Below are 20,001 nucleotides of genomic sequence, written 5' to 3'. Positions count from 1 at the left end.
CAGCTCATTGAGTCACATTGACCCTGCAGAGAGCACACTCCCAACCTATACCTGTAATCCTTCATTTCCCATGGTTAATTCACCCAACCTATATATCCCAGGACAGTACAGGCAATTTCACATGGCCAGTCCACCTAACCTGCATATCTTTGGACTGTGGGAGGAAACCCACACAGACTCAGGGAGAATGTGCATACTCCACACAGTCACCTAAGGGTGAAATCGAATCTGGTTACCCGGCAACATGAGACAGCAGTGCTAATCTTTGATCTAGCGTGCCACTTTTGATTTGATTTATCATTATCACATATGCTGAGATATAGTGAAAAGTATTGTTTTGCGTGCTAACACCGGTGACACGGTGCCTCAGTGGTTAGCACTGCTATCGCACAGCGATTCCACCCTTGGGCGACAGTCTGTGTGGAGTTTGCACATTCTCCCCATGTCTGCATGGGCTTGCTCCGGGTACTTTGGTTTCCTCCCACAGTCCAAAGATGTGCAGGTTCAGTAAATTGGCCAGGCTAAATTTCCCATAGTGCTCAGGGATGTATAAATTAGGTGGGTTATAGGGGAATGGGTCTGGGTGGGATTCTCTGAAGTTCAGTGTGGACTTGTTGTGTCAAAGGGCCTGTTTCCACACTGTAGGGATTCCACGAAATCATACCTTACATAAGTACATCAGGGTAGGAGAACAGAATATAGAGTTACAGCTACAGAAGAAGTGCAAAGAAAGATCAAGCATCACTGTTGTAAACTAAGTTGTACTCCCTCCAAGGTCAATGTATTCTTCCCAAGGTATGGTGCCCAGATCTGCTCACAGTACTCCGAGTGGGGCCTAACCAGCGTTTCTACAACTTCAAAATAATCTCTGCATTTTTATACTCCAGTCTGTTATATATAAAGACCAGCATGTCTTTGGCTTCCTTGATATTTTCTGCACCTGTTTGTGGCATTTTAAAAAATCTATGCACCTGGTAACCCCAAGTATCTTTCGATGTCCATTGTATCTAGCTTCATAACATCAAGGAAGTACCCTGATTTATCAGTTTCCGCCTAAAATAGATAATCTCACACTTGCCTGCATTGAACTATTCACATAGTCTATCCGTAGCCCTTTATACATTTAAGCTATCATCTACATGGCCTACAATGCCATGAAACTTTGTACCATCAGAAAATTTAGATATGTGATCTTCTGTGTTATTATCCAAGTTGTTAACAAATAATATGAATAATTGAGGCCTCAACACAGATCCATTCTAACCATCCTGCTCAGAGAAATGTTATTACACATCTCTGGAGGTAGTGGCAGTCAAACCCGGGCCTCCCTGCTTAGAGGTAGGGGCATTACCACTCCACCACAAGAACCACTGTTCACATCCTGTCAATTTTATTACCTACTCATTATCCTTGCTTTCTACCTCCTGTCACTCAACCTGTATTTTGCAAGCATTTCCACTAGCTTTTACCTTATTTATTAGTCTATTGTGTGGAATTTTACCAAACTATGTAGAAACAACATCCATAACCATTCTGCTGTACCTTGGATACCGCTTCAAAAAATTCAGTGAGATTTATCAGTATGACCTGCCTGTAATGAATCCATGCTAGTTCTCCCTGATTAACTGAAAATGTTGGCGGTATTCAGCTACTCCAACCTTGATTATAGACTCCAGCACCCTAAAGTATCCTTTCAGGCATGTTATCCAGATCACAATAACTTGTTGTTAGTCTGTCGCCAAGCCAGCCAGTGACGCCTAACAATTTTCATGATAATGGTTTTACTTTACAGAATGCAATATTGAATCTCCTCGCTTCCTATCTACCAACCAACCAGCTGGCTCGCTTTATCAGTGTTCTGGATATTTTAAACAATCTGCTCAGACATGTTAGAATTCACCTCTGGAAGAGGTGGGGCTTGAACCCAGACCTTCAAGCCCAGAGGTAGAGATGCTGCCACTATATCTCAAAGGCCACCAGCACATGTCCTAGGTATTTACCTAAACAATGTCATTCACTTATGTATCTTAAAACACTCATTAATTTTACATTTACACCCGCTATGCAAAAGAAAGTCTGTACTCATCTCAATTTTGGTTTTGCTAGCAATTAAAAACTGGGTCAACTGCCTGGAAGGGCCCCGTTGCCATAACATTGTTGCAGTTATCACTCAGAATTAAATGCAGTCATACTTCTCACTTGGGTAGGGGATGTCCTGCCTGAGTAGCATCAGCTGCAGTCAGATGTTAACAAACTTCTCCATAAAGCTGCGCTCACAGAAGCACAGCTGTTTTCAAAGCTCATCTGCACCTGTCAAAAAGAGGCAAGGAGTGACCTAATGGATGCCTAAGATTATTAGCAGTAAAGGCTAAGACAAGATCTGAATGCGGTTTTTTAAAAGCATGAAGGATTTCCATTGAATAAATAAAGAGAAACCGTTGCTAATTGCTGAGAGATCAATAATCACAGGGCACAGATTTAAGATGACAGGCTAAAGAACCTGAAGTGACATGGGAAAAACTTTATTTCACTACTATTGCTTAAGATTTAGGCCCAAACATGAAAGCAAAATATCGAGGATGATGGAGATCTGAGATGAAAACAGGAAGCGCAGGAAAAACTCAGCGGGTCTGACAGCATCTGTGGAGATGTTTCAAACTTAATGTGACTCTTAGAGAACATTTACAGTGTGCACAATTTTTATTTCAAACTATACTTTATAAACCCTCTAATGCAGGTTCAGATACAGTTGACCCATTCACCCAAGTCATTTCTGCTCTCCCTTTCCATTCCAGTTACTCCCCATCTGCTTCTCTCTCTTCCTTGAAGATGTTCCTTAAAACCCACCTCTTTGACCAAGCTTCAGAAATAACAAGTTGCAGAGTCGGATGAACACAGCAGACCAAGCAGCATCACCTGTTGTGTACTTTGTTATCTCAGATTCTCCAACATCTGCAGATCCTGCTATCTCTTTGACCAAGCAGCTGTCTTGATGACTCCTTTGAAAGTTCAGTCTATTTATCAGCACATTTATAAAGTGCCTTGAGCAACTTTATGATGCTAAATGTCCTCTATAATCATAGAATCTGTACAGTGTGGAAGCAGGCCATTTGGCCCCTCAAGTTCACACAGACCCACCAAACAGCGTCCCACCTGGACCCATCCTCCTACCCCGTTAAGCCTGCATTTTCCATGGCTAATCCACCTAACCATGTTCTGTGGGAGGAAACCAAAGCACCCATGCAGACACAGGAAGAATGAGCAAACTGCACACAGAGTCATGCAAGGCTGGAATTGAACCCAGATCCCTAGCACTGTGAGGCAGTAGTGCTAACCACTGAGCCACAGTGCCATCCATAAATGCAATTTGTGCCATTGAGAACTAGGACATATTTTCATCAATATCTTATAAGACTTAATTTAACAGTTTCCAAGCTTACGTACATTCTCCGCAAAGGCACGACTGTTGGATTGGAGGAATGAAACACAGCAGGAGGTTAGTTAGCCCTTAATGCAGCCCAAACTCAGCGGCTACAAAATAAATAAACAACATAAGTTTTTTAGGGGAGAAATGAGAATAAATTCCTTTACCCAGAGAGCAATAAACCTGATTCTCTACCACAGAAAGTGGTTGAAGCTAAACCATTAAATATTTTCAAGATGGAGTTAAATATAGTTCTTAGAATCAAAGGGTGTCAGGAAAAGTAAGGAACAGGGCACTGAGTAGGATGATTGGCCACAATCATATTGAATGAAGTAGCAGACATTGAAGGGCCGAATGGCTTATTCCTGTTCTTATTTCCTATTTTTTAAGTTTCCATGCCTTTCATTTAGTTTAATCTGCATCGGAACACATATATACCTGCCCTGATCCCATTGCCTATTACATGCATGAACAACAAAGATCTAATAAAAACCAGTTACAATGTTTTCAGCCTTTTTTGGATATGCTTCCAGATTTAACTTCCCTTTTTAATCACAGCTTCCTGGCATCATCGAGAAACAGCCTGTCTCTAAATTTAAGGATACGCTCCTATGTGTTCCAACTGGAAGTCATAGCTTCTATTTTCTTATCAACCCCTTTGGTTATCTTAGGCATGTCAATTAAATCATTCCCATGATCTAACATCTTAAAGGAGTAGAAGGTCACAGCATACCCTCAAATCGATCTAGGTTAGTCCTAATACCATTCTGTTCTAGTCTGACCAATACCTTCCTGGCAGCATCCAGAATTCACTATAATGCTTCAGATGGGTTTTGACCAGAGTTCTGTACAGAGAGGTGTAGCACAACTTCCAGCCTTTTTGTACTGCAGCCCTTGAATTTAAGGATCTTGTTAATAGCTATTGGCATGGCATTGTTCTCGCAGAGAATGCCCCTGGAGATCAACAATGACCTTTCACCCTCACCAAGTGGGCCCCACCAAAACACAATTGTGTATAGCTCCCCTGCAGGAATGAAAACAACTGTATGACATTTCTTTAAAAGCTACACAACACATAAATTTGTGCTAAATGTCAATTGATGAATAGAGGCCACCATCATTTCAGAATCAGTACATTCCCATTCATCACTTGAGAAGAAAAAGCATTCAGTCTTTGCTCCCTTTTAAAAGCAGCAGAGTGCTTGGCATTCGTACTGATAATATGCAATCATGTGACTTTTACGCACTGATGCTCGACTGCTTAGGTCCGTATAAAGAGTCCTGTTATCGTGCTTTATAATAATTGCAATTGAAACCCAGAAATTCAATCTCAGCATTTACACAGGTGATAATCTTATTATCAGGCTATGTGACTTCAGTCATTGTGTTTTATCTGGCACTGGTGTGTTTTTTATGCTCATGTATTCTTTTTATTCTTCACAGGGTTTCTCCAATCCTGATGGAGGTAAGTACGTATTTTATACAGGGTTTGAGATAGACTGGTTAGCAAGGCTGTTTGCTTGTCTGTGGCATAGATGAAGACTGCAGTTGCATGCGTCACCTTCACCGAATGAACACTCCTGTACATCATCGCTCTTAAAGCGAAAGGGCCTGCATCAAAAAAAGCTGTTGATTAATTACATTAGCATTCCTAAAATTTAAAAAAATGCTAAAGGACTTCTCTAAGTGCACTCAAAATTAACTTAATTGCAATGTTTCTCAGAGGGCAAAGCCAGTGCTGGTCAACACTGGACCTTTGTCTTGAAATGCACAAGACAAGTCAGACCCCTTTGTATCATTCACCAGTTTTACTGCATTCTTTTTCTTTTTGGGTTCGAAGTTATGATATAATCAGAATTGTGCCAATCTTTGAAATTCTCTAAATATGGATGTTTAGTTATTGAGTATATTCGAGGCTGAGATTGGGTACTGCGGGAATTGGGCTCAATGGGGATAATGTGGCAAAGTTAGAGTAACAGTCTTTGAGTGGTGGAACAGGTTCAAGGGGCTGAGTGGCAACTCCTTCTCCCATTTTGTGCATTTTTATAGTGCAACATATTGGTAGTAGGAGGTTCAATCAGCCTACGCTCTCGGGTTGCATTTTAAAGGTGACGAGCTGGGAAGACGGGTGGCAGATTGCTGTTTGCTTCCAGAGAGAAAGTCAGCCAGATGCCAACATGGTCAAAGGAAATCTGCCTCCCAGCCAGAACAAGCTCTAGGAAGGCTAAATTGGTTATCATGGTGAGGAAGCACCACACTCAGTAGCTGTCAGCTATTGGTCCCAGCGGCAACATAGTTCAGCATTGGGCATTGTGGAGAACCAAGGAGATTCTCACAATGCTAGGCACCAGGTCATAGGGCAGGAAGGGCTGCTTGAGGTAAGAAGTGGGTAGAGGAGAGTGATGTTTTATACAGCAGGCAACATGGCAGCAAAGGATTTGGGGTTTGAATTGTTGGCATGAGGTGCCCTTGATTCATGTATGACACCCTGAATGCATGTCATTGAGAAAAAGGCCTGCACTGCCCATTGCCACCCATATCAACAGTAATTTGGCACGAGCAACGTTTTATTCAGGTCAGTCAGCTTCCCTACAAGCCTAATTGATATTTTCTTACTTACACATGTATGGTGAGGAAGCTGCCGATTTCACTGCCCATCCACTTCACCTATTATCGGGGTTAGCTCTAAGTGTGGAGGATGATGATGGGCTAGACAGTGATAACACACCCAGTAAGGGGAAGTGACGGCCGAACAGTAATATCGATCCAGCAACTCAACTAGTCGTCTGAGGAGGCAGTAGGAACTGCAGATGCTGGAGAATCCGAGAAAACAAGGTGTGGAGCTGGATGAACACAGCAGGCCAAACAGCATCAGAGGAGCAGGAAGGCTGACGTTTCAGGCCTAGACCCTCTAGGCCCAAAACATCAGCTTTCCTGCTCTTCAGTCACTGCTTGGCCTGCTGCATTCATCCAGCTCCACACCTTGTACCTGAAATCTTCAGAGGACCAATGTTTGAATCCTGCCATGGCAGTTGGTGGAATTTGAATTCAATAAAAATTATTTGGAATGAAGAATCAACTGTTGACCGTGAAAGCATTGTCAATTGGCAGACAGACCCATTTTGCTCACTAATATCCTTCACAGGAGGAAATTTGCTATCCGCACCTGTTCTGGCTTACATGTGACTCCAAACCCATAGCGAGTGGTTGACGCTCAACTGCCCTCTGAAATGGCCAAGCGAGCCATTCAGTTGTATCAGTCATAGAGCTATACAGCATGGAAACAGACCCTTCGGTCCAACTCGTCCATGCTGACCAGATATCCTAGTCCCATTTGCCAGCATTTGGCCCATATCCCTGAAAACCCTTCCTATTCAAATACCCATCCAGATGCCTTTTAAATGTTGTCATTGTACCAGTCTTTACCATTTCCTCACCACCTCATTCCGTACACACACCACCCACTGCATGAAAGTGTTTCCCCTTCGGTCCTTTTTAAATCTTTCCCCTCTCACCTTAAACCTATGGCATCTAGTTTTGGACTCCCTGACCCTAGGGAAAAGACCTTGACTTTTCATACTATCCATGCCCCTCATGATTTAATAAACCACTATAAGGTCACCACTCAGCCTCCAACACTCCAGGAAAAATAGCCCCAGGTTTTGCATCCACTTGTGACTCAGACCCCCCCAACCATGGCATCAGCCTTGTAAATCTTTTCTGAATTCTTTCAAGTTTTGCAGCATCCTTCTGCAAGCAGGGAGATCAGAATTGCACACAATACTCCAAAAGTGGCCTAACCAATGTCCTGTACAGCCGCAACACAACCTCCCATCTCCTATACTCAATGCACTGACCAATAAAGGCAAGCATACCAAATGCATTCTTCACTACCCTAACTTCTTGCAATTCCACTTTCAAAGAATTTTGAACCTGCAGTCCAAGGTGTCTTTGTTCAGTGACACTTCCCCAGGACCTTACCATTAAGTGTGTAAGTCCTGCCCTAATTTGACTCTCCAAAACACAGCATTCTTCATTTATCTAAATTAAACTCCGCCTGCCCCACCTCAATCCATCAGCCCATCTGATCAAGGCCCTGTTGTACTCTGAGTTAACCTTCCTTGCTATCCACTACACCTCCAAGTTTGGTGTCATCTGCAAACTTACTAGTCATATCTGCTATATTCATATCCAAATCATTTATATAAATGACAAAAAGCACTGGGCCCAGCACCAATCCTTCTCGCACACTGCTGGTCACAGGCCTCCAGTCTGAAAAGCAACCCTCCACCATCACCCTCAGTCTTCTACCTTTGTGTCAGTTCTATATCTAAATGGCTAGGTCTCCCTGGCTTCCATGTGACCTAAGCTTGCTCACCAGTCTACCATGAGAAACCTTGTCTAATGCCTAACTAAGTCTATATAAAGCACATCCACCACTCTGCTTTCATCAATCCTTTTCATTACTTCTTCAAAAAACTCAGTCAATTTAGAGAGACATGATTGCCCACGCACAAAGCCATGTTGACAATCCCTAACCGGTTCCAAATGCTTGTAAATCCTATCCATCAGGATTCCCTCCAAAAATTTGTTCTCCACTGATGTAGGCTCACTGGCTTTCCCTTACCACCTTTCCTAAATGGTAGCACCACGTTAGCCAACTTCCAGTCTTCCGGACCTCGCCTGTGGCTATCGATGATAAAAATATCTCAGCAAGGAGCTCTGCAAGCACTTCCCTAACTTCCCACAGGCTACACCTGATAAATTCCCAGAGATTTGACCACCTTTATGTATTTTAAGACATCCAGTACCACTTCCTCTTCTGTAATATGGACATTTTTCAAGATGTCGCCATTTATTTCCCCAAGTTCCCTAGCTTCCATATACTTCTCCTCAGTAAACATAGGAATATCCTCCCTAAGTACATATGTAATGTTATCTGTTATCAAAAACTGCCACTCCCCTCCTCTCTTGCCCCTCTTTCCATCCTTCTAATTGCATCTACACCCTGGAATATTAAGTGGCTAGCCCTGTTCATCCTTGAGCCATGTCTCTGAAATGACTCTGATATCCCAGTCCCATATTCCCCAACATGCCCTGATTTTGTTGCCTTACCTGTTAGGCCACTTGCATTGAAATAAATGCAATTTAGTTTATCAGTCCGACCTCATTCACTGCTTTGTTCCTGCCTCCCTTGACTGTTTGACTCACTGCTTTTCCCACTGCACCAGTCTCACACTGATCTCTTCTCTCATTATCTCCCTGGTTTAACCCCTAAACCGCTCCCAACCTAGCTTAATTCCTCCTAAGCAGCTCTAACAAATTTCCATGCCAGTATTTTAGTCCCCTTCCAATTCAGGTGCAACCTGTCCTTCTTATACAAGCCACTTCAACCCCAGAAGAGATTCCAATGATCCAAAAATGTGAATCCTTCTCCCGTGCACCAGGTCCTTAATCACGGCATTCATTTGCTCTATTCTTCTATTCCTACTCTCACTAGCTTGTGGCACCAGGAGTAATACAGACATTACTGCTCTTGAGGACCTATTTTTTAAATTCCTGCCTGATTTCCTGTGTACTCTCCTCAGAACCTTGACCTTTTTTCTTCCTGTGTCATTAGTTCCAATGTGTACAATTACCTCCTGTTGTTCCACTCCCCTTTGAGAATATTCTGCACCCTCTCTGAAATATCCTTGATCCTGGCACCATTTCTAATGTCTCACTAACGGCTGCAGAAACACCTATTTGTGCCTCTGATGAGAGAGTTCCCTATCAACAATCGATCGCTTGGAACCTGACGTACTTCTTGTTGCATTAGAGTCAGTCTCAATACCAGAGACCTGGTTGTCTGTGCTACACTCCCCTGAGAGTCCATCACCCGCTGCCTTTTCCAAAATAGCATATTTGGTTGAAATGGGGATAGCCACAGGAGACTCCTGCACTACCTGCCTGCACCTCCCACCTTTCCTAGAGGTAACCCATCTACCTAACTGTGTCAGAGATAGTAGGAACTGCAAATGCTGGAGAATCTGAGATAACAAGGTGTAGAGCTGGTTGAACACAGCAGGCCAAGCAGCATCAGAGGAGCAGGAAGGCTGAAGTTTCGGGCCTGGACCCTTCTTCAGAGTCCAGGGAGGACAGACAGGTCAAGGGGTCACGACCTGTCCATCATCCCTGGACTGACCTATCTCCTCCCTAACTCTCCACCTGCACTCACCTTTACTGGCTCTATCCCCGCCTCTTTGACCTGTCTGTCTCCTCTCCACCTTTCTTCTCCTCTATCCATCTTCTATTTGCTTCCCCCTCTCCCCCTATTTATTTCAGAACCCCCTTCCTCTCCCCCATTTCTGAAGAAGGGTCTAGGCCCAAAACGTCAGCTTTCCTGCTCCTCTGATGCTGCTTGGCCTGCTGTGTCCATCCAGCTCTACACCTTATTACCTAACTGTGTCCGTGGTTTTTCTCCCTTCCCGTAACTGTCATCCATGACACCTTGTAGCTCCTGTAAATTCTCCATTGCCTCTAACCTCTGCCCCAACCAATCCATGCAATCCAATAAAATTTGCAACCAAACTCACTTACTGCAGACATAATCATCAGGAGTATAGAAATTCTGCCTAATTTCCCACGTTGGAAAGGTAGGCAACAACATACATAGCCCTGTTGACCCTGCAAAGCCCTTCTTACTAACATTTGGAGGCCAATGCTAAAACTGGGAGACCTGCCTCAAAGACTACTGAAGCAAGAGCCTGATATAGTTGTACTTATGGAATCATACCTTGCAAACAATATCCCAGACACCACCGTCACCATCCCTGGGTATGTCCTGTCCCACCAGCAAGACTCAACCAGCAGAGCTGGCAGAACAGTGGTGTTTGGTCAGAACAGAGTTGCCCTGGTAATCCTCAACATTGTCGGTGGACCCCATTAAATCTGATGGTTTCAGGTTAAACGTGAGCAAGGAAACTCCTTGCTGATTACCACGTACAGGCCTCCCTCGGCTGATGAAACATGATGTTAAAAAGCACTTGGAGAAAGTTCTGATGGAGGCAAGAGGACAAAATATACTCTGGGTGGGGGACTTCAACGTCCACCATTAAGAGCAGCTTGGCAGCAGCAGTAGTGATTGAGCTGGTCAAATGCTAAAGGGCATAGCTCCTAGGCTGGATCTGCAACGGATAGTGAGAAAACCAACAAGAAGGCAAAATGTATTTGGCCTCATTCTTAGCAGTTTGCTGGCTACAGATGCATCTGTCCATGACAGTATAGATAAAGGTGGCCACCGCACAGTCCTTGTGGAGACAAAGCCTCACATTCGCATTGAGAATAACCTGTTATGTGGCACCAACACAATGCTAAATGGGACAGCCTTTGAACAGATCCAGCAACGTAAGACAGGGCACTGTGGGCCATCAACAGCAGCAGAATTGTACTCAACACAATCTCATGCCCGAGCATATCTCCACTCAACCATTACCATCAAACCAGGGGATCAACCTTTGTTCAATGGAGAGTCCAGGAGGGCATGCCAGGAGCAGCACCAGGCATAGCTGAAAATGAGGGGTCAACGTGATGAAGCTACCAAACAGGATTACTTGCATAACCAAACAGCATAAGCAGCAAGCAACGGACCAAAAGATACACCACCACCAACAGACCAGATTTTAAGCTGAGCCGAGGCTGAACCATCTTCAGCTGCTTTATCAATGACCTTCCCTCCATCATAAGGTCAGAAGTGGGGATGTTTGCCAATGATTGCACAATGTTCAGCACCATTCACAATTTCTCAGATACTGAAGCAGTCCGTGTTCTAATGCAACAAGATCTGGACAATATCCAGGTTTGGGCTAATAAATGGCAAGTAACACTCACAACATTCAATGGTGTTACCATCACTGAATCCTTCACTACCAATATCCTGGTAGTTACTGTTGACCAGAAACTCAACTGGACCCACCACATAAATACAGCGGCTACAAGAGCAGTCAAAAGCGAGGAATACTGTGGCAAGTAACTCACCTCCTGACTCCTCAAAGGCCACCATCTACAAGGCACTAGTCAGAGTGTGATGGAATATTCCCCAATCACCTGGATGGCTGCACTCAGGAAGCCTGACACCATCCAGGACAAAGCAGCCCCCTTGCTTGGCACTATATCAGTAGATATCTATTCTTTCCACCACTGTCGCTCAGCACCAGCAGAGCATGCTATCCACAAGAAGCACTGTAGAAATTCACCAATGATCCTTAGACAGTACCTTTCAAACCCACAAACACTTCCACCTAGAAGGATAGGGGCAGCAGATACATGGGAACACCACGACCTTCAAGTTACTCTCTAAGGCACTCACCATCCTCACTTGGAAATATATCTGTTCCTTCACTGCTACTGGGTCAAAATCCTGGCATTTCCTCCCTTGGTGAACTGCAGGAGTTCCAGAAGGCAGTTCACTACCATCTTCTCAAGGGCAGCTAGGGATGAAGAATAAATACTGGCGAGCCAGTAATGCCCATTTTCCACAAGTGAATAAAAAAAAGTGGGTACACCCAGTCTTGGATTTCTGTCCCTACTTCCCTCTATTGGCTTCTTTTCTGCAAAAACCTCAGACTCTCCTAACTGGTCTTGTTCGCATTCTGCATTCCTTATCTTGTAAAGTATATTTGAATATTGCAACTTTCAAACAATGTCTCCCGAACAGTTGTTTCAGTCCTGGTGCGGAAATAGCCCTCTACTATAAACTGAGCACAAACAGCTACTTAATGCAAATGTGAAAATAAGAGCCACCAAAGATCACCCATGCTTTCCTGTCTCACACACACACACACACACAGGCTTGACTCTATGGGCCAACTCCCATCTTCCATTCTCCATGAACATTGATTCATCCAAAAGTCAATTGCTTGTCTCCAAACTTGCACCAAATCCCACTTGCCTCATTCATTCATAGCACGTGGGTGTCGCTGGCTGGGCCAGCATTTCCTGCCATTCACTAATTGACCTTAGGAAAGTTATGGGTCAGCCACTTTACTGCATGTTATTAGTCACACGTTGATCAGATCAAGTAAGGAAAGCAGATTTCCTTCTCTAAAGGACAATAGTAGACATCATCCATGTGCCCACTGACCAAAACTGGATTCTGGCCCAGAAATGAGTTGGTTTCAAAATTCTTCTTCTTATTTCCAAATACCTGCAGTGCTTTGTGCCTCCTTGTCTTTTTCAACTCATCTAGCCTCTGAGATCTATGCACGCTGCAAGTTCTAGTCTCTTGCACATAGCCATCAATGATGCAGGGAAAGAAATGGATTGTGATTTCAGCTGCCAAGACCCTAAATGGGGTGGCATGGTGGCTCAGTGATTAGCACTGCTGCCTCACAGTGCCAGGATTGGCTTGCTGAAAGAAGACAGAGGGTGGTAGTTGATGGGAAATGTTCATCCTGGAGACCAGTTACTAGTGGTGTACCGCAAGGGTCGGTGTTGGGTCCACTGCTGTTTATCATTTTTATAAATGACCTGGATGAGGGGGTAGAAGGATGGGTTAGTAAATTTGCAGACGACACTAAGGTCGGTGGAGTTGTGGATAGTGACGAAGGATGCTGTAGGTTGCAGAGAGACATAGATAAGCTGCAGAGCTGGGCTGAGAGGTGGCAAATGGAGTTTAATGCAGACAAGTGCGAGGTGATGCACTTTGGTAGGAGTAACCAGAATGCAAAGTACAGGGCTAATGGTAAGATTCTTGGTAGTGTAGATGAGCAGAGAGATCTCGGTGTCCATGTACACAGATCCTTGAAAGTTGCCACCCAGGTTGACAGGTCTGTTAAGAGGCATAGAGTGTTTTAGCTTTTATTAATAGAGGGATCGAGATCCGGAACCAAGAGGTTATGGTGAAGCTGTACAAAACTCTGGTGCGGCCGCACTTGGAGTATTGTGTGCAGTTCTGGTCACTGCATTATAAGAAGGATGTGGAAGCTTTGGAAAGGGTGCAGAGGAGATTTACTAGGATGTTGCCTGGTATGGAGGGAAGGTCTTACGAGGAAAGGCTGAGGGACCTGAGGCTGTTTTCATTAGCGAGAAGAAGGTTGAGAGGTGATTTAATTGAAACTTATAAAATAATCAGCGGGTTAGATAGGGTGGATAGGGAGAGCCTTTTTCCTAGGATGGTGACGGCGAGCACGAGGGGGCATAGATTTAAATTGAGGGGTGAAAGATATAGGACAGATGTCAGAGGTAGTTTCTTTACTCAGAGAGTAGTAAGGGAATGGAACGCTTTGCCTGCAACGGTAGTAGATTCGCCAACTTTAGGGACATTTAAGTCGTCATTGGATAAGCATATGGATGTACATGGAATAGTGTAGGCTCGATGGGCTTGAGATCGGTATGACAGGTCGGCACAACATTGAGGGCCAAATGGCCTGTACTGTGCTGTAATGTTCTATGTTCTATGTTCTATGAACCTGGGCTCAATTCCACCCTCAGGTGGAGTTTGCACATTCTCCCCATGTCTGTGTAGGTTTCCTCTGGGTACTCCAGTTTCCTCTCACATTCCAAAGATGTGCAAGCTGGGTAGATTGGCCATGCTAAAATGCCCATAGTGTTTAGGATGTGTAGCTTAGCTGCGTTAAACAGGAGATGGGTCTGGGTGGGATGCTCCAAGGGTTGGTGTGGACATGTTGGGCCAAGCGACCTGTTTCCACACTGTAGGGATTCTATGAAACAATGGAATTCACTGTCAGATCTTTTCAACTCATACTTCTTATCTTTCATTATTCCCTTAATGAGTTCCTTAAAAACTCTTTCTTTGGCCAACCATGTCTACTAATATCTCATAATTTGGCTCAGTGTCAATTCTGTTTGATAATCCTGTGAAGTGACGGCCGCATGTTGATGGGATCTTGCTATGCATAAATATGATGCATTTCTGAAGAATTTTCACCTTCAACATCCTACAATAATGCTGGCCTTGCCAGCAATTCTATACTCTTTTTTAAACAAAAAGTATGTTTCAGCAGAACATGTAAATTTGTAATAAAGACAGACATTATAAAATACATATCTTTGGAGTACAGTAGGTTAAGCATGAGAGAGTTATCAGGGATGCATGAATCTCATTTTTTAATTGCTTATTTTTATATTCAGTTGCTATCTTAGTACTTAAAAAGGTCAAAAGCGATAATTTTATCCAAAAAGCCTGCTTAAAATGTTCAAGCAACTCAATGACCACAATTACATCAATTGCAATCTACTGTGTTGATGTAATGTGTTGCCATTTATTGGAGAGGGGTCCTTCAAATGTAGCACCCCTAATCCTCAATATATGGGTGCTATAGCTTGTTTTGGTTTTCTAAAAGATTTACAAGCAAAGAGGCTGTCCAATTAATTTGGAAACAGTTAACTGATTAGTGTAGTAGTGCAGAAAACATAAATAATGTATTCAAACTTTAGATAATAAAGTGGCCACACGGTGGCTGTTTAGGGTTAAATATTAGGCTTACATCCAACTTCTTGTTAATTTGTATGTATCTTGGAATGAGATACTACTTGATCTTGGCTACTGTTTTAGAGTTTATCCACCTTTGCAAAAGCACTTTTCAGCCTTTGCAAATAGATTCACAGTGCCCAAATAACAGAAAACAGCAACTAATAGGGCTAAGATAACAGGTGTAGAGCTGGATGAACACAGCAGGCCAAGCAACATCAGAGGAGCGGGGAAGCTGACGTTTTGGGCCTAGACCCTTCTTTAGAAATCTAGGCCCGAAATGTCAGCCTTCCTGCTCCTCTGTTTGGCCTGCTGTGTTTGTCCAGCTCTACACCTTGTTATCTCAGATTCTCTAGCATCTGCAGTTCCTACTATCTCTGAAACTAATAGGACTGTCACCTGTGGCTTTGTGGGTGGCGGTGTGTTTTCTTGGCACCAAGATTGAAGATTGAGTGGTAAATGTATGCTGTGCTACTTCCAGTGTGCAAGTCTTACACTGTTGCAGGCATATAAATGAAAATATTTCTTTCTTGCAGCTGTAATAGAGCCCAAAATTGTGAAATGCACTCCCCTCAATCTCCAATGAAGTCCCATTCATTGGTCATCCACAATCCATGTGTTCAGGCACATGCACCCACTTCCTTGCAGGTGCTCCTTGTGTTTCCAATAAATTCAGTCTGAGCTCCCCAAAGAATGTCTTCACATAATATTCAGGTAGACTCCACTTTCCTGTTCCTTCAACAGCAGTTGCAAATGCAACACAAGGACAAAGGTTAGCCAGGAACAGTGAGGTGCCCCTATTGGAGCAGTAATCAAAAACCGTGGCCCCAGTGCTGCTCTTGGCCCAACTACTGTTCCTGGCCACAAAGCTGAGCAAAGTGGCCCTTCCTAGGATCGAAGCACAAAGGGGTCCCTCCAGCCCTGGAAATTAGGTCTTGATGTGCCCATGTTCTGGGCCCTGGTCCCTGTTATGTGTTCATGTCAACCAGGAACAATACATGCTATTTCTGTGATGAATTATATTCTGTAACGTTACATTCCTCCAATTCTCATCTCTTCAATAGCCTTGATTCCAGCGAGTTTTGAGAAGATTTGTAGCTCAGGTTGAGTTTCTGGATGTGAGTTTGCTCGTTGAGCTGGAAGGTTAGGTTTCAGACGTTTCGTCACCTTTTTTTTAATTTGAAAAAATATACTTTATTCGTAAGATGTACAAAAAATAAAACATTTATACACCTAGCCAGTCATGCAAGCCGCTCCAGGTTACTCAGGGGTACGTACACCAACTAAAGGAAAAAAAGCAAACAAAGAAGAAAAAAAAACAAAGCAAAGAAAATACCCCGGAAGTTGTCACCCCGCAAAGTCCCAGTTGGCCCCCTGACCAGTTGGGCAAGGCGCCAGCTGGGCCCAGTTACCAGATAGGGCCCTTGTTTCTATTCTGGACGAGGAGTTTCATACCGTGGTCTTTCCCCACCGCGCCTTGGCGGCGGCTGCCCCAAGCTTTAGCGCGTCCCTCAGCACGTAGTCCTGGACCTTGGAGTGCGCCAGTCTGCAACATTCGGTCGGGGTCAGTTCTTTCAGCTGGCAGACCAGCAAGTTGCGGGCAGACCAAAGAGCGTCTTTCACCGCATTGATGGTCCTCCAGGCGCAGTTGACGTTGGTCTCGATGTGCATCCCGGGAAACAGCCTGTAGAGCACGGAGTCCCGTGTCACGGAGCTGCTCGGGGCGAACCTCGACAAATACCACTGCATCCCCCTCCAGACCTCCTGCACATAGGCACACTCCAGAAGGAGGTGATCGACAGTCTCGTCCCCCCCGCAGCCACCTTGACGGCAGCGTGCAGTGGCGCAGAGGTTCCGGGCATGCATAAAGGATCTCACTGGCAGAGCCCCTCTCACCGCCAGACAAGCAATGTCCTTGTGCTTGTTTGAAAGTTCTGGCGATGAGGCATTCTGCCAAATGACTTTGACAGTCTGCTTGGGAAACCACACGACGGGATCCACCGTCTCCTTTTCCCGAAGGGTCTCGAGGCTACTACGTGCTGACCACTGCCTGATGGCCTTGTGGTCAAAGGTGTTTCCTTTCAAAAATTTCTCCACGACGGACAGGTGGTACGGGATGGTCCAACTACTCGGAGCGTTCCGTGGCAACGAGGCCAGGCCCATCCTTCGCAACACCGGGGACAGGTAGAAACTCAGTAAGTAGTGACACTTGGTGTTTGCGTACTGAGGATCTACGCACAGCTTGATGCAACCGCACACAAAGGTAGCCGTCAGGGCGAGGGTGGCGTTCGGTACGCCCTTTCTCCCATTTTCCAGGTCTTTGTACATGGTGTCCCTGCGGACCCGGTCCATCCTCGACCCCCAAATGAAGTGGAAGATGGCCCGGGTGACCGCAGTGGCGCAGGTCCAGGGAATAGGCCAGGCCTGTGCCACATACAACAGTACCGAAAGCCCCTCGCACCTGACAACCAGGTTCTTACCCGCGATGGAGGGGGACCGGAGCGTCCACCTGCCCAGCTTCTGCTTCAATTTGGTGATACGCTCCTCCCAAGTCTTAGTGCACGCCCCAGCTCCATCAAACCGAACACCCAGCACCTTCAGGTAGTCTGTCCTGACGGTGAAGGGGATGAAGGAGCAGTCGTCCCAGTTCCCGAAGAACATGACCTCCCTCTTACCCCTATTGACTTTGGCACCTGAGGCCAGTTCAAACTGGCCGCAGATGCCCAACAGACTACTCACCGACCGATGATCGGTGCAGAAGACGGTGACATCGTCCATGTACAGGGAGGTCTTGACCTGAAGGCCTCCGCTGCCTGGAATAGTCACGCCCTTCAGGCTCACGTCCTTCCTGATGGATGCGGCGAAGGGCTCCACACAGCACACGAACAAGGCAGGAGAGAGCGGGCAGACCTGCCTGACTCCAGATCTGACGGGAAAACTGTCCGATTCCCACCCGTTGATCAAGACTGCACTAACGATGTTGGTGTAGAGCAGCCGGATCCAATGCGGATGCCCTCCCCGAACCCCAATTCAGAGAGGACGTCCCTCATGTAAGCATGAGAGACCCTGTCGAAGGCCTTCTCCTGGTCCAGGCTGATGAGGCAGGAATCCACCCGCCTGTCCTGTACATAGGCGATCGTATCCCTGATGAGCGCGAGGCTCTCAGCGATCTTCCTGCCCGGCACAGCACAGGTTTGGTCAGGGTGAATCACCGACTCCAGGACAGACCTGACCCGGTTGGCTATGACCTTGGCCAGGATTTTGTAGTCCACGTTCAATAGTGAAATGGGACGCCAATTCTTAATTTCTTCCTTCTCCCCCTTCCTCTTGTAAATGAGGGTGATGATGCCCTTCCTCATAGACTTGCACATTTCCCCTGCCCGAAGCGCACTATCGTACACCTCCAGCAGGTCCTGGCCGACCAGGTCCCACAGAGCGGAATACAGCTCGACCGGTAAGCTGTCGCTTCCGGGACTCCTATTCCTCTGCAAGGACTTGAGGGGTCTGGTCAGCTCATCCAGGGATATCGGCCGGTCCAGCCACTCCCTCGTGCCATCGTCTAAGACCTCCGTGATAGACGACAGGAACGATTCGGAGGCCGTGCTGTCCGTGGACTTCGTGTCGTACAGTCCGGCATAGAAGGATCTGCTGATCCTCAAAGTGCCGGGCCAAGACGACGTCACCGAGCCGTCGTCCTCCTTCAGCCGGCTAAGCATAGAGCTCTCTTTGTGCACCTTCTGAAAGAAGAAACGCGAGCACGTCTCGTCCTGCTCCACGGAGCGGACCCTGGACCGGAAGATTATCCTGGAGGCCTCCGTGGTGAAGAGCAAGGCTTGCTGGCCCCTTACCTCACGGAGGTCCTCCATGACATCGACCCCCATCAACTACAGAAGGAGCAGGTTCTGCACCCTTTTCTCGAGTCGCGACAGCTTTCCCCGCCTCTCTCTCACCTTCCAAACAACCTTGAGGACAAAGAACCTCTTGATGTTCTCCTTCACCGTCTCCCACCTGTCGCCCGGAGACTCAAAGAGGGGTTTCACGGTTCTCCAACCGGCGTACTCCCTCTTAAGCTCCTCGACGTTCTCTGGGGTCAACAGAGTCGTGTTGAGCTTCCACTTCCCCTTGCCTGCTGGCTGGTCGTCCTGTAAGTGACAGTCAGCCAGCAGGAGGCAGTGGTCAGAGAAGAACACCATCTCGATGCCGGTGGACCTGACCGAGAACGCCCGTGACACAAACAGGAAGTCTATCCTTGAGCAAATAGACCCGTCTGGCCGCGACTAGGTGTACCTCCGCTGCACTCCGTCTGCAGGGGTGCTGAAGATGTCGAGCAGCTTGGCGTCCTTCACCGTGCCCATCAGGAATCTGGACGTGACGTCCAGTTGACTGCCCCCACCCGCTGTCCCTACGCCGGATCTTCCATCTGCATTGATGATGCAGTTGAAGTCTCCGCCTAGGATGACCGGCCTGGACGTAGCCAGCAGGGGTGGAAGCCGCTGCAGGACGGCCAACCGCTCACTCCGTACTGCTGGGGCGTACACGTTGATCAGCCTCAGGGAAGCGTTCCTGTAGGTGATGTCAGCCACTAGGAGGCGCCCACCCACCACCTCCTGAACTTGAGAGATGGTGAAGTTGCGCCCCCACAGCAGAATAGCCAGGCCCGAGGAGCGACAGTCGTTACCCCCCAACCAGATCGAAGGCCCACAGTTCCAGGCGCCGGACCATTTCCCGTACCTGCTGAGGTGCAGTATCCCGCACTCCTGCAGAAACAGGAGGTCCGCCCTGACGGTGGTCAGGTCAGCCAACTTGGACACACGTCATGCGGTTGACTTGATGCTGCGCACATTAATGCTCGCAACTCGTACCCCCATTGTGGGCAGTGACCGCAGTACCCTCCCCAAGTCCAAGGTCCAGCCCCTCTATCTGTCCCTTCATGCCCATTGTTCGGGCTAACTGCTGGACGCTCTCCGGGCTCAGGAAACCGTCCGTGCAGCCTTCCGGGTGGCATTCCCCCGTCGGGGGTGCGGAGGCAGGAGAGTCTGGCTCTGGATCAGGCTGGGGACGCGCTGTTTCCTCCTTCCCGCCTGGAAGTTCCGGGGGGCCCTCCAGT

General features: G+C 46.4%; 1 protein-coding gene across 6 annotated transcripts in view; it reads left to right on the top strand.

Moving 5' to 3' along the window:
- LOC125451012 (paralemmin-2-like) overlaps positions 1–20,001 on the top strand; it is a 438,977-nt gene that overhangs the window by 208,086 nt on the left and 210,890 nt on the right. For all 6 annotated transcript variants that reach the window (XM_048527624.2, XM_048527622.2, XM_048527625.2 and 3 more), the window contains one exon: positions 4,868–4,889. In XM_048527624.2, the coding sequence (XP_048383581.2) occupies positions 4,868–4,889 (22 nt within the window). The remainder of the gene's footprint in view (positions 1–4,867; positions 4,890–20,001) is intronic.

The sequence above is a fragment of the Stegostoma tigrinum genome, chromosome 3, assembly GCF_030684315.1.
Source record: "Stegostoma tigrinum isolate sSteTig4 chromosome 3, sSteTig4.hap1, whole genome shotgun sequence".
Lineage (NCBI taxonomy): Eukaryota > Metazoa > Chordata > Chondrichthyes > Orectolobiformes > Stegostomatidae > Stegostoma > Stegostoma tigrinum.
This window is presented reverse-complemented; position numbering and strand designations above follow the sequence as displayed.